Source organism: Plutella xylostella, chromosome 15 (genome assembly GCF_932276165.1).
Source record: "Plutella xylostella chromosome 15, ilPluXylo3.1, whole genome shotgun sequence".
NCBI lineage: Eukaryota > Metazoa > Arthropoda > Insecta > Lepidoptera > Plutellidae > Plutella > Plutella xylostella.
In genome coordinates this window covers 11,442,185-11,453,349 of record NC_063995.1, presented here as the reverse complement: position 1 = coordinate 11,453,349, position 11,165 = coordinate 11,442,185, and the positions used below count along the sequence as shown (strand labels likewise).

General features: G+C 42.1%; 2 protein-coding genes across 2 annotated transcripts; both read right to left on the bottom strand.

Annotated features, from left to right (window-relative positions):
* Window positions 1–1,116: 1,116 nt before the first annotated feature.
* On the bottom strand, window positions 1,117–6,675 carry LOC125489577. Its single transcript, XM_048625719.1, has 3 exons — window positions 4,970–6,675; window positions 3,314–3,600; window positions 1,117–1,125 (listed from the first exon to the last, which is right to left on the bottom strand). Exons 1-3 carry the CDS (start codon window positions 6,492–6,494, stop codon window positions 1,117–1,119), a joined length of 1,821 nt encoding a protein of 606 aa, XP_048481676.1. The 5' UTR covers window positions 6,495–6,675.
* A 21-nt stretch (window positions 6,676–6,696) lies between these two features.
* On the bottom strand, window positions 6,697–7,800 carry LOC125489596. The gene has a single exon (XM_048625847.1). It carries the CDS (start codon window positions 7,623–7,625, stop codon window positions 6,714–6,716), a length of 912 nt encoding a protein of 303 aa, XP_048481804.1. The 5' UTR covers window positions 7,626–7,800; the 3' UTR covers window positions 6,697–6,713.
* Window positions 7,801–11,165: the final 3,365 nt, after the last annotated feature.

The window sequence follows — 11,165 nt, the reverse complement described above, 5'->3', positions numbered from 1 at the left end:
ACTTTACAAATTATAACAAAGTTGTTGTCTTTATTATTTTATTTAACAACAACAACTATTTATTTTAAATGCATCAACAGTTTTTTGGGTATAGTCATGTTAAATTATTTATACCCAATGCCCTATGTAAATGGAGACATGGAACACCGAAACTCGAGATCATTTTCACTTTACGGCACTCAGGTATAATTATTTGTGTGTTTATACACGCCTCAGTGATTTTGTAGACTACAGGATAAATGCTCCAGAACGCACGCTTCTTAAATTAATATACACTCACGGGCAATGAAATGCGCCTAGCTCTCTCCAGTCGTGTCGGTCAATCCGTCCTATTGGGCTATGAGAGTGATGGAACAGAGAGTGCTCCTGTGTACTGCTCACACACTTGGGCACTATAATCTACTCCTGCGTAGATGGCTGATCTCAAATGAGATTGGCCGCCGTAGTCGAAATTCGGCTAGGAGGACATTATTATTAATATCCTGAGGCTCTGTTAAATGTACTTAAATGTTGCAGAAGGAGTCATTAAGCTAGCCTTTTCCGTTTAGGAGCAATTTGGTGATTTTCTCAGTGGAACCTTTTCATTGCCCGTGAGTGTACATACACCAGATTTCCCCCGTATTCAAATAACTAACAAAGAGTTTGTAAGTCGCGCGAAGCTCACGAATTTGGACTTCTAGATAAAACAAAGATTAGCAGCATGTTGCACCACTTTATAAACCTCTTAAAAATACATTTGTAATTTGTATTTATAAGGGATAGCTGTTCCCGCGAGCTTCGCTTCGCCTTTAAAAGTTTTCCCGTGAGAATTCCGGAATAAAAGGTAGCCTATGTTCTTTCTCATAGTCTAGACTCTAGACCTAATGTATACCAAATTTCATTCAAATCCGTTCTGTAGTTTTAGTGTGAAAAATTAACAGACAGACATACAGATAGACACAGTTAGTTTCGCATTTATAATATTAACCTACTACTACTATACTATAACCTACTACTATATTATTATAGTTCAGCTGTAGTATTTTTCACCGCCGACCAACATGGGTCCCATTCTTGTGATCCTAGTGCAAGAATGGAATAGATTACAGCAGTAGGTCAGCCAATCAGTTTTTATATTCACACCGTCTGGAATCCATATAGAATATGACTTTATTGGTCACCACAAATAGTAAAACATTAAAAAATATGTAATCAACTATGAACTAAGAACAATAGGCGGTTTTATCACTAAGAGAAATCTCTTACAGGCAACCTCGAATATAAAGATATAAAATGTTAAGTGAATATACCCCTACGGCTATCAAAAAGTACCCCGTATTCTATTCCACAGCTCAAACATATTCAAAATATGCCCACAAATTGAAATCGGCGGCGCGATTCTGTAACCACGCGAGTGTGAGTTGCTCCGCGTAGTTTTAAACAAAGTTTCTGTGATAAATAATTCAGTAGTACCGAAAGCAGTTCTCAGTGCAACGCATCGCTGCCCTGGATGTGGTGCAGAGATGTGGTTTAATAACGGGGTTGGTATTAAAGCTATAAATTGAAAGTCAAAACATAAAAACTTAAGATTTTTGTTAGTTAGGTAAAAAGTAAAAATAAGTATATTTATTGACATGAAACAAGTTTAAAGTGGTTTCATCTGCAAATTCGGCACTAGGCGAACTTGTATTGTAGAATTTAGATCATGTTGAATATAATTTAAAAAAACACATTTAAAGTTTCTTAAATTAATACAAAATAATAATATTTAAAACAATAAAATTTTAAACGATAATTGGTAGTAGTGGTAGTAGGTACCTATACATAGTTTAAAATCGAAAGCACTACTTAAATAGGAATAAGACTATTTTGGTGCGTGACAAAGTAATCTGAAGAAATATGGCACCAACTTCAAAAAAGAACAGTTCCCGCTTAGATATATTTGTACTGTCACATACGAGTAGAATTTGTGTAAACCTTAAATTATTTCTTTCATTTTAGTGGTTTTTTGAAGTCTTTTTTTAATTTTTTTAAATTATTATTTTATTTTATAGTTTTTAGTTTATTTGCAATAATTTTCAATCAAAAGTAAGGTGCAAATGATACCAAAAAGTCCTACTAATCAATACGAACCATTTAAGCCTAAACACGAAGTAGTTGCTATATAACGTTGAGTTGAGGAGTTCCCCTGAATGCCTTCCGTTTCCATCATCAGATCAGCTCAAGGTCACTGGTAACGCCGCTAAGCCAGAGTCCCTTCGATAGAAAAAAAATAAAAGAAACTACAGCAAGGTGTCTCACCGAGGGAAAGGGTTGATGAAGTGTCGTGCACCTACCTGGTCGCTGGAGGCAGTTCAGGAGACCAGGAAAAGGCGGCCGGCTTCCAGACCCTCGCCTGGCGCCACGTGCTCGATCGATCAGAGATCAGAGCAATCCAAAGCACTGCAGCACTCAACACACACACTGATATTCTTCGGTTAGCGGTTCACCACGAATAAAGAAGAAGCGGAAGACTTTAGCAACTAGCCAATCGTCTATTTTGAAAATAAGTTCAATCGCGAATAACTTAGCGCGACGGCGGCCATGAATTCGTTTTCGGAACTGATTGTCTGTGGGTGGCGCAGACAGTGTTGCCACACGTAGCGTTGCGGCGCACGACATAAGCGGAAATAGGGAAAAGGATTTTAGGATCGAAACCTTGCGAAAATTATGAAAGTAAATATATTAAAAGATAGGTGGCGACACCATTTCCTCCCCCCTTAAAGGGTCACCTTTAAAAACATTCATAAGTGAAACGAGACAAAATTATAGCCTAGCTAATGCGGTAACTAAAACTAATTATAAACTACAGCGGTAGATAGTAATGTATTGTTTATTGTAACGGGAGCGGACATAAACGTACAACCGGGCGAGCGTATGTGCCCCTAGCAGTCCTTACAGTAACTACCCGCGTTACTCCATCCCTTGAAGGATGAACTTTGTCGACAATCGCCAATGGCCACGAAAGCGGAGGCGCGTTATCATCTATGATAACTACAACTGTTCCAGGTATAATAGCAGAGGATGGAACATTCCATTTCTGTCGAGTCTGCAAGCCATGTAAGTATTCCACTCTCCATCTCCTCCAAAAGGATTGTACGAGTTTATCGAGCAACGAGTGCCTATGAAGTAGGCTAAGGTTGTCGTCATGCACTTCAGCCGCGGGCAACGAAAGTAAAGGCGCGGTGTGAAGAAAATGGCTGGGCGTCAGCGCGGCGGGTTCAGCGGGGTCCGCACTGAGCACAGTAAGAGGCCGCGAATTGAGTACACTCTCGATTTGAGCGAGTACAGTAACCAGCTCTTCATATGAAAGCAGCTGTTGACCAATCACTTTAAATAGGTGAATCTTCCAATCTTTCACCACCTTCACCATGCTCTCCCAGCACCCCCCGAAATGTGGGCTGGCTGGGCAGTTAAATTTCCATTCAATTCGGTTTTCTGTGAGCTCCTGCTTGAGACTGCAACTGAATTCGTCGCTGTTTAGAAATTTGTAAAGGTCGCGTAAGTAAGAATTAGCGCCGACAAAATTAGTTCCCCTATCAGAATGCATGACCTTTACCGGGCCTCGGCGGGACAAGAAACCCCAACTAACATCGTAGCGTTAAAAAAACTCTCATATAACTTGTATAATGGTTCTATTCGAAAATTAAAGTGTTAAGACATAGCTGTATAAGAGTGTAGGAGAGTGCTCTAACTCACTTATAACCACGAAAGAGGCCCACGATTTTGAGAGTAAAGGCTTTAGAAAGTCTGTAAAACGGTGTCATTGAAGTGTTTAAGTTATAGAAAGCCTGTAGTACGGTGTCATTGAAGTGCTAAAGTTACTATAGAAGAGCGTTTAATCACTCTCAGCTAGAACTTTTACCGGTATAGTTGTAGTTGTAGAATGGTTATTTGACACCCTGACTCTTATTTGTTTGGTAAAAAAGGGTTAAGTGAGTATGTTACCGTTTTTCGAATACACTTTTACCATACAAGTTGTATGTGTTTGAAAATAATAGTGTCAACAGCAATCATACGCGAAAGTATTAAAGTGACAGTATTGATTAATACTAAATAACAGTAAATATAATATATTAACTTGACTTTACATGTTTTGTGAATTGAAAATAATATGCCATTGTAATTTTACTGTAATGTATACCATATTTCCCACCTCAATTTTAATGCGCTCCGAATTTATTAAGGATTTCAAATGAAACATAAGTAAATATAAAATAGACGACTCAATTTTGTATTTTTTTGTATCCTTGCTGTATGTCCATTAGTTTCATAAATCGATTGGCATGACTGAAATGACAAAATTCACATAAATAGGTAAGTATTTTAAAGCAAAATATTGTTTATCCCAGTAATTTATAGGTTAGGTCGCCAATGCAAATGGCGAACTTACATTTAAGACATATAGACTCACCTAAGTCATCTATTACACTTTTTGAAATAGAACACTCTTAGCCAAGGGTATTATGCAGTCTTTGTCGATCCGCACAGTCTTGCTTAACACCGTTACTTTTACAGTCTACTTGCCTAACGCAATAAGCGTAAGTTAAGTTAACCTTAAAGATTAAAACTGCATTGTTGAGTTTTCCAACACTGTAAGAATCTTGTCTTACTGCACTCTTGACAAAATCTCTTATATAACCAATTCCTGCAGCCTAAATGCAATATGACACCTAAAGATTTATATGAGTATTAAAGGAAACCACTTAACAACTATAAGTGTTAACAGGTGTCAGTGAGCACTCTTGTATAGCTTTAGGTTCTAGAAACAGTTTAAACCTATAACATCTTAATTATAATTGCTTTGACTAATACCATTTTAACACTTAAACCTGCAGTTAACACTAATTTCATTTTTTAACTCATCTTTATCGCTTTATGTTAGAACTGAGATAATTTAGGTTAAAGTTATAAAAATAGCTGTAACTGAGGGTAAAATGTTTGTTGGGACGCTTTAAAGCGGCCAAAAAACTGGCGGTGCTCAGGTCAGTCGCTACCTCAATATGTAGTGCGCGAGTGGTAAGACATGTGAAGACGCAAATATAGGCCTTCATAGCCTTAGCTCCACGGCGACGAACAGGAGTGTAAGCGATAGGCCCTGCGTAGTCACAACCTGTGTGGGTGAATGGCTTCGTAACTTGCTTCGTGCGACAGTCGGGCAAGTCAGCCATCAGCGGATAAGTCGGACGCGGGCGCGCGCGAAAACAAACATTGCATTGGTGCACTATCCTCCGCACTACGCGCCGAGCAGATAGAATCCAGTACTTCTGGCGAAGTAATGACAGGAGCAACTCTGGCCCTGCGTGCAAATATTTTTTGTGATAATATTGTATTATCAGGTTAACCGCGTGATCATCACGAGGCAGAAGTACCGGGTGTTGATTATCGAAATCTAAATCGGAATTGGAGAGTCGCCCGCCAACTCGGATTAGGTCGTTGTGTAAAAACGGTCTTAATTTATTAAGCACCGGGGAAACAGGCAAGTCATTTTTAATATTTAATAACTCATCTTTAAAATGTTTGTTTTGGAGTATTTGCAGCAATTTAGTTTCTGCGTACTCCAAGTCAGTAGCGGTAATACACGTAGGTTCGCGGCGTGGTAATAGTTTTAAAACCCTACATATATATACGATTATTCGCAGGAGTTTGGTCCATGACGAGGAACGAGAAGCAGCGGGGTAAATACTACACTCGTCAGCAGGTGTCAAAACAGCGTGAACTAGGTTCCTTTGTTCGGGAACGTCGTCTAAAGTGGAATCGTTAACTTCATCAAAGGAAGGCCACTGTGAAGCATTCGATGCTAGCCAGGACGGCCCGTTAAACCACAGCGGATGGGTTTTCAGTTTGGAGGGGTCGACGCCGCGCGACAGGCAGTCGGCCGGGTTGTCTGTCCCCGCGACGTGATGAAAGTTTTCAGCGGATACATTTTCATTTATTTTAATAACACGGTTGGCAACAAATGTTTGCCAACGGTGAGGCGAATTTTTTATCCAATAAAGCGCAACCTTGGAATCTGTGTAGGCGCGGACCCTAATTGGAATGCGGGAATTATACGTTTCAAGTACTGAGCGTAATAATTTCGACAGTAAAAGAACTGCACAAAGCTCCATACGAGCAATCGTATGGGGCGGGGTGGGTGCTATCTTGGACTTCGCGCAGAGAAGGCGGACCACATTACCCGACGGAGAAGCGACGTGCACGTACACAACGCCGCCTTGCGCCTGCTCACTAGCATCTGCGAACCCTACCAAGGTCACCTCGCAACCAGTCGCGACGCTGAGACAACGAGGGATTTTTATCTCATTAAGCGCCGGCAGTTCGCGACAAAATTGTCGCCAAAGCCTTACTACCTGGTCGGGCGGGACTTCGTCCCAATCCACCTTCAGCTGCCATAGTTTCTTAATTAATAACTTAGCTACCAATACAGTTGGCGCGACGAAACCCATTCTGTCCCAAAGTCGGGCGATCGTTGACATTATGGTGCGTTTGGTACACACTGAGTCCAAATCAGGAGGGTCGATTTTAAAATAAAAGTCGTCATTATCAGTAGACCAACCGAGTCCTAATATTTTATGCTCTGTAGCCTTGTCGAATTCAACCTCAGTAGGTATCTTGTGCGAAGCGGGCAACTCATTGAGTGCGTATTGTGAATTACTGTTCCATTTGACAAGATCCCACTGGGCACCCTTGAACATTTAAATCAGCTGTTTTGCTGCGTCCACCGCCTCCTGTTCTGTATCAACAGAAAAGGCGATATCGTCCATATACAGGCAGGACGGGACGATCTCCGCCGCGCGGGGATACTCGGCGCCGTCATCGTCGACGAGCTGCTGCACAGTGCGGAGCGCGTGGAAGGGACTTGACTTTAAACCGAAACATACTCTATTAAATTGATATAGAACCAGAGGATCGTTTGGATTAAAACGATATAAAATTCTCTGATAGCGTCTATCAGATTCGCGAAGCATAATCTGCAGAAACATCTGTTTGCAATCAGCGGTCATCGCTACAGCGTGTAGGCGAAAATTTAAAATAATTTTAAACAAGTCCCCTTGTAAATTTGGCCCACTGTGCAGCACCTCGTTTAGCGAGACACCGGATGAAGTCTTGCAACTTGCATCTAACACGGGGCGCAGCTTCGTGGTGGACTTGTCCTCGCGGAGGACACCATGGTGCGGGATTATATAGCTCGGGGACAAATCATCCGATGACGCCTGCGGGGGAACGGTCAGTGGCTCCACATAACCTTTGGAAATATAGTCCTTAATGACGTCATCGTAAGCGGCACGAAGCTCGGGAGAAGCCTCGAGCTTCTTCTCCAAACACAAAAAACGTTTGCGAGCAATGTTATAGGAGTCCCCAAGTAAAAACACGTCTTTATCAAACGGGAGAGCTACAGTGTAACGGCCGGTCACGGGGTCACGTTCCGTAGTCGAGCGGTAAAAATGTTCACATTCAACATCCGTGGGGTGCTGAACGGGCGAGCCGGGGACTTCTTCCAGTTCCCAGAAGCGGGTAATTAAATGATCCATAGGCTGCTGTGGCACTATGGCGCAGCATGACGTCACGCATGCTGGGCGGGCGGCGAGCGCAGGCACGACTCCCATGAGTACGTAGCCTAGCACTGTATGAATAGCGGGCGGCCCCGATGGTCCACTGGAGACCACGTCGTCGGGAAGAATCAAATGCGGAAACAGCGAAGCACCAATCAAAACATCGATTTTGTTGGGCGTAGCGAAATGGTCGTCTGCCAATGCTATTTTATTAAGATATGGCAGGGCGGTGGAGTTAGTATTTTGACTGCAGGCTGTACCTATTTAAACATTTTTTATTTTTTGTTTCTGTTATAATTTTATTATATATACCTAAAAGTACTAGATTAATTTGTCGATATTACTTACCTGATATTAAGTTAACTTACGATGTCAAGTCCGGTTATCTACCTACTTACCGTCTTCACTGTTTCAAAGTCAAAATTATTACTGCATCTTTGTGTTCTCTGACTTACTGTTGTTCAGATCAGATATGATAATGTGTACCTCACCTTATATAAACATAGATATGTAAGTACCTAAAGTATTAATAATTGCCTATTTTATTGTATTAAGAGAGTGCTATGTCCGCCATCAAACTGCTGCGCAGTTTGGCAGACCTAAATTGTAATACCAATTAAGAAAAATATATGAATAAACTTTATAAAAAAAAAAAAAGTCGACATAAGCGGTAGGTAAGTTGTCAGTAATCTTATCAACAACTAAAGAATTGATTTTGTATTTTATGTTATTATTAAAGCGCGAGAAAAACTGTAAGTCTACTGTCCCGTGGGGTGCCCTCTCCGTTCCCCCGAAGCCCCTCACAGTAGTACGTTGAATGGTATTCTGCCGTAACCCCAAACGATCACAACATTCGCTGGTAATGAAGTGACTTTGCGATGCAGAATCCAGCAAAACCCTTACAAATTGTTTATTACCCTTACTATCGTACGTAGCTACCATAGCGGTAGCGAGCAAAACAGTAGTAGGCGTATTACATTGCGGCGTACTACTTTGAGCGGCAGCGGCATTAAGCACGCAAGGACGCGGAGCAGCAATGAACGTCGAACACAACGCGACGTCCGCTTGCGCGGGAACGGATGATTTCGCATCAGCTGGCTGTGACGTAAGCGATGCACCGCCGCCGCCGCCGCCACCAACCGAGTCAATGACCGCGGCGCGCGGTGGCACAGTGGTTAAGTTCTGTAAAGCGGGTGACGGATTCGACTCTCGATTAAAATGTAATAGCGAGTGGTGTTTTTGTTTACACACTCGGCATCCCGAAGCGGACTGACAGGAAGCAATCTTATGCTTCGTACTTAGGCAATTTATACAGCCATTTAAATTCTTCGCGGCTTGAAAACGCTCGTGAGGAGACATTTTATGGAATTCGGGACATTTGAACAAATGATGATGTACAATGTTTGTACATAAGCACTTGTGAGCGGAATTAGAGTCGACGGTACTAACGTACGCATTGTAGTGAGGCGGCGGGTTTTTGTTATTAGATCTAGGGCGAACAGCCGATCGTGATGCTGATGCAGCGCCACCACCGGCGGCCGCAGTGGTCGGTGCGCGCTGTAATATTTTAGTTTGATTATCCAAGAACTCAACGAGCTTATCAAAGGTTGGAATTTCAGACTGATTATTATTACTATTCTCAAAAGTACGCACGGTATCAGGATCTAATTTAGTTAAGGCAGTTTGCAAAAATATGAAGTCTTGTAAGTCTGTTAACTTTAGATTCTTTAGGGCGCGTACTGCGTTAACAAATCGGTCATTAAAGAAATCCAAATTACTCGCAGAAATCGACGACAGCGGTTTGAATTCCATTAACTGTTGTAAATAGGTTGTAATGTAGCAGCTCAGCAGGAGCTGGTCTGGATCACCGGGGAGCGACCCCTGGGCGAATCGACCTGCCTGGCCTCCCCCGAGAGTAGGGGTTGTGTGCTATATTGTTATGTGATACTTACCCTTGTGACTAACGTCCCTAGTACTTAGGGCTGGTACCTACCTAATGACTCTCAATTAATATGTACCGGGAAGCGGTCTTAGACTAGCTCAGCTTGGCGTCGGCCTCTGAAGGAGTGCCTGGTCGCCTGGGGGATCTACAATGACCGTGAAGCGGTCCTAACTATCCTTATCTTGATCCTGAGGCCCCTGGAGGGAAATAACCTCGGTAGGTGTACGGGGTGAGAATTAATAATGCCGATTAATTAGTGTAACACAATTCAGGCGGCACTGGACCCGCTTTATTTACAACCAGGTTAACTTATATATCTAGGGTACTTACAGCTTATGTACTAAATATTAACACACTACACAAATGCACAAATACTTATCACGGTTATTGATATTTATATTGGTCGGGCCCTGAAGGGGCCTACGCGGATGTTTCTATCTTAATAAGGGGAAGGAATACAGGGTACAGGAGGTCGGGCGATTACCGGTGGTATGTGTGGATTTGTTCCAGGATTTGTGGAGTGTACTTGTGTTGATAGAACGTGTGGCTAAGGGCCGGTGTGTGTTCGGCGATTGTATAGTTCGGTACACGGCCGCTTTAAACTAGGCGACCCAGGCGTCCGTGTATTCCGGGGAACCTCGATCCGCTAGTAGGCGACCCACAGCGTAGGGAGGACGGTGTAGTGAGAATAGTGTGCGTGAATAGATACTTAGATAGATAGAGGTGTGGGGAAGGATCTCGGGAACGGACTGGTCACTCGTCGGAGCAGGAGGTGACGAATGGTGCCTGCGCGGCGGTCCGGCGGCTATTTATAGGCGGGTCGCCCCGCGCCCCTTGTATTCTCCGGAGTCGCCTGTGTGGTGCCCCACCTCGCCTCGCGGGCGCTCTTGTGGCTTCGGTATGTGGGTAGGTGCGGTGGATGGTTTGTTACATTCTCCCCCATCAGCAGGAGAATTTTTACCTGGTAAAAATTCACAGGTTATGTAGTTACATACAAGAAAAAATAAAGAGAAAGGTGCATGTACTGGTGCATTTGTTTACAACATGTTCCTACTTTATTATCTGGATTCAGGATACATTTTATTTACTTAGATTTATTTCAGGTTAATTTACATTTATAATATTATTAACTTTGGAAAAAAAGATTACACGGTATTGTCCATGAGCATTTCATCCCTGCTTGGTGCAGGTAAATCAGGACATTCGGTACATTCGGTTTCAGGTATATTCGGGGTTCTTTTATGTATAAAAGATGTGAATATATTGCTTTTACAAGCTATGAGCAAGGATAAAATGTATGGTTGGTTTTACTTACATTGTAGGCTATGTATGTATAACTTATTGTGTATTGATATACATTTTCCTGGTAATTACATTAGGTATACGGTTTCAGCTTTTCGGTTTTAGATTATTTACATTGCAAATAACATAAAATTTATACGGCATGTGCCCTTGCGCTGAAATTTTACTCGGTTTGACACTTGACATTTAAAATTCTAACCTGTGTACGTTCACAGAGTAACGTATTGGGCTGCGTTCAAAAATATTACAATCCTTATTCTAAGTCTGAGCTACATTTTGCTTGTGACTTGGATGCAAAAAGGTGTATGTTATAAGTTTAACATGTCTGTGTGTCTATTATTTACTTACAT